This window comes from Lagenorhynchus albirostris, chromosome 17 (genome assembly GCF_949774975.1).
Source record: "Lagenorhynchus albirostris chromosome 17, mLagAlb1.1, whole genome shotgun sequence".
NCBI lineage: Eukaryota > Metazoa > Chordata > Mammalia > Artiodactyla > Delphinidae > Lagenorhynchus > Lagenorhynchus albirostris.
Window position 1 is genome coordinate 80,761,783 of NC_083111.1, and position 3,147 is coordinate 80,764,929.

Below are 3,147 nucleotides of genomic sequence, written 5' to 3' on the forward strand. Positions count from 1 at the left end.
TCTCAGCGTCCAGAAGAAAAGAGGTCGTCTCCAGCCTCACCTTATTTTCTACAAGTTTGGTGGAGGAGGAGGGCAGAGAGTGCCCTGAAACTGTTCTCTCCCCTAGGATCCCACGAGTAGCCTGAGCCCAGTGAGCTTGGGCCATGGGGGCGTGCCGGCAGCGCTGACCGCCAGCAGTGCCAGGCTCTTCAGGAAAGGAGATGACCCAGGATTATGGCCCCCGAGGGGCCAGGGCCCCAGCACTGAGCCTGGCAACGCCCATAGAATTACAGAGGTCATGGGAGCAGCAGTAGCTGGGGTGGGCAGCCCCAATGCTGTCTGGGTCAGCGGCCTCGCAGGAGCTAGAGCAGGAACTGGTCACCCCGGGGCTGTGGTTGAAGCGGAACTCCGCCGGGGAGGGCAGGCATCAGAGCCTGCGCCCTGCCGCCCAGCGCCTTCTTCAGCCGCCCCAGCCTCCATGCACTTGACCTTGCCCTTCCTGCCTCTTCCCGTGCTCCCCTGAGACCCCTAAGCTAACGGCTGCCCTGGGAAGTTACCCTGTTGGGGTCCGCAGTGTGGCCCTGAGATGGGAGCTGGGAGCCCGAGGCTGGTGCAGCCCCACAGAGCCAGCCTGCGGGCCCCCGGCCTCACCTGACCCCACCATCGGCTGCGAGGTCCTGCACGCTGTGTCCTCCGGGTTGCAGTTAGTAATGGTCTCGCACAAAGGAAGGGCCGTGGGCTGCTCACAGGTGAAGCACCTTAAGGCCTCGCCTGGGAGAGGGATAGGGACAGACCCTCATCATCCGGCCTTGAGACCCATTCTGGACACAGGAGGAGGGGCTGGAGGAGAGGCCAGGGATGGTGCAGGCCCTGGGCCATTCTGGACACAGGAGGAGGGGCTGGAGAAGAGGCCAGGGATGGTGCAGGCCCTGGGCCATTCCCCACGGGTGCACCTCGAGCATCTTCTGTCCCTCCCTGGGCGAGCGGCTCGCCCTGCTGAGCCCCTTCCGGCCCAGGCCACCAGCGCAGACCTGAGCACCGCGAGCCTCTACCCGAGCTTTGGTTTGCCTTCCTGGAGAGCGGGCTGTGACCCCTGTCCTGGGTGAAGCCAGGCTCAGGACCAGGAGGCTCGTTTAGGGTGAGGGAAGGTGAGCCCAGTGGGGGACCTAAGGAAGCCTTCCCCTCAAAGCCCCCCGATGGCCCCTCCCCACTGAGGAGGTGGGCCAAGCGAGAACCAGAGACCGGGCCCCTCGCCAGCCAGCCGCACTCGCCCAAGCTCACGGTCGAGGCTGAGGTGAGCAGCGGCGGCAGCAGGGCCCTGGGAAAGGCCATTCCTTGTGCTCAGGAGCCGGGAGGGCGGCAGCCTGTGCTGGCCTCCGGTTGGGGTTTATAGCCAGCCCTTGGGCCCCCATCTGGGTGGCACAGGGCAGAACTGGGAGGCAGCTGGCAGGAGGATGCGTGGCTGCCAATGCACTCACAGGCCCTGAGGGGGCAGCACCTCGCAGCGCTGGAGCCTGCCCTGGCCCCTCCCTGCAGCCTGGCCCGTTCCTGCCACACGGGAACTGTAGGCCTGTTTGCCGGGCTCTGGCCTGGACTGATGTCCATCTCAAACCCAACCAGGCCAAGGTCCATCTCCTGTACTCCCAGATGTCCTCTACCTGGTGTATACCTGACCCAGGGACCCACCAGAGCAGAGGCCGGAGGTGGGGTGTCAGGCCAGGTGCAGAGGAGGTGAGTGCCTGGTGAGGGGGTGGGTGTGGGGCAACCAGGCCGCCTTTGGGCTGACGAGGGTGGTGCCCGGACCAGCCGCCTCATCACTGCCAACCCCGTCCCCACGAATGGCCTTTAGACCAAGCCTGAGCCTCCTGGTTCTAGACCCCAGACAAGAGGGCTCTGCCCACACCCCCAGGCTCCTGGATCTTCTCCACTGCCCACCTCCACCGCACACTTTCCCATTTCCGCGCCTTTGCCTGTGCTCTGCTTCTCACTGAGCGGCCTCTCTGGTCTCCCATCATAGCCTCCAATCTCCCCTGTGCTATATGGCCCAGTCCAGGTGCTTCTCACCCAGGGTCCTTTCTGGTATCCCAGCCTCTCTGGTTTCTCTGTCCTCTGAGGGCTCAGTGAGTGGTTGTGTGGATGGATGGATGGGTGGGTGGGTGAGTGGATGGATAGACGGAAGGATGCATGGATGGATGGTTGAAAAGACAGATGGGTGGATAGATGACGTTTGAGAGAGTGGACGGGTGGAGGGAGGAATGAGTGGATGGGCGCTGCATGTGTGGGGGGCTGGCTGGTGGGAAAGGGGGTGGATGAAAGAACAAGTGGATGGGTAGGTGGTGGATGAAATGGTGTATGCTGTGTGGACGGTGGAGGGGGGCTGGCTGCAGGGTAGGAAGTTACCCCCAGTCTCAGGGCAGAATGGCATGCTGGGAGGAGCTCAGGGCTGGCAACCGGGAGGCCTGGGTCTGAGCTTTGCTGCCGTCTCCACGTGTGGCCTTGGGGTGACTCTCTCATCCCTCTGGACTGGATTTCTGTCTGTATGATGAGACTAGGGACCCTGGGCAGTTGTGAGGGCAGAAGTGACCTGGCCACGTGGACTGAGAGATGGTCGCAAGGAAACAGAGCGGGGGCGTTGTTTGCAAAGGGAGAGACTGTGGTTAATGCAAGTCAGACCGGCAAGTCACGCAGGGCAGGTGTGGCACAGACAGCAGCAGGGCGGCCCTCCCCTGGGGCTTGGTCTGCACTAAGGACTTGGTGAGAGGAGCCGGGGCGGGGCTGGTCTGAAGCCTCGTAGACTGAGTGGGTCCCCGCCCCCCAATCTCCCGTGCAACCAGGTCTGCTCTTGAGCCACCCTGACCCCCTTCTTTTTTTTTTTTTTTTTTTTTTGCGGTACGCGGGCCTCTCACTGTTGTGGCCTCTCCCACTGCGGAGCACAGGCTCCGGACACGCAGGCTCAGCGGCCATGGCTCACGGGCCCAGCCGCTCCGCGGCATGTGGGATCCTCCCGGACCGGGGCTCGAACCCGTGTCCCCTGCATCAGCAGGCGGACTCTCAACTACTGTGCCACCAGGGAAGCCCCCTGACCCCCTTCTTTTATGGGTAAACCAGGCAGAGGGTCATCGACCCAGAGGGCAGCTGTGAAGCTGCCCGTGAAGGTCACAGCGGAGG

The 3,147-nt window shown here is 63.4% G+C and overlaps 1 protein-coding gene across 1 annotated transcript; it reads right to left on the reverse strand.

The window, feature by feature from the left end:
• Positions 1–211: 211 nt before the first annotated feature.
• Positions 212–1,311, reverse strand: SLURP1 (secreted LY6/PLAUR domain containing 1). The gene is made up of 3 exons (XM_060127749.1): positions 1,191–1,311; positions 641–750; positions 212–385 (listed from the first exon to the last, which is right to left on the reverse strand). The coding sequence occupies exons 1-3, from the start codon at positions 1,309–1,311 to the stop codon at positions 212–214; spliced, it is 405 nt and encodes a 134-aa protein (XP_059983732.1).
• Positions 1,312–3,147: the final 1,836 nt, after the last annotated feature.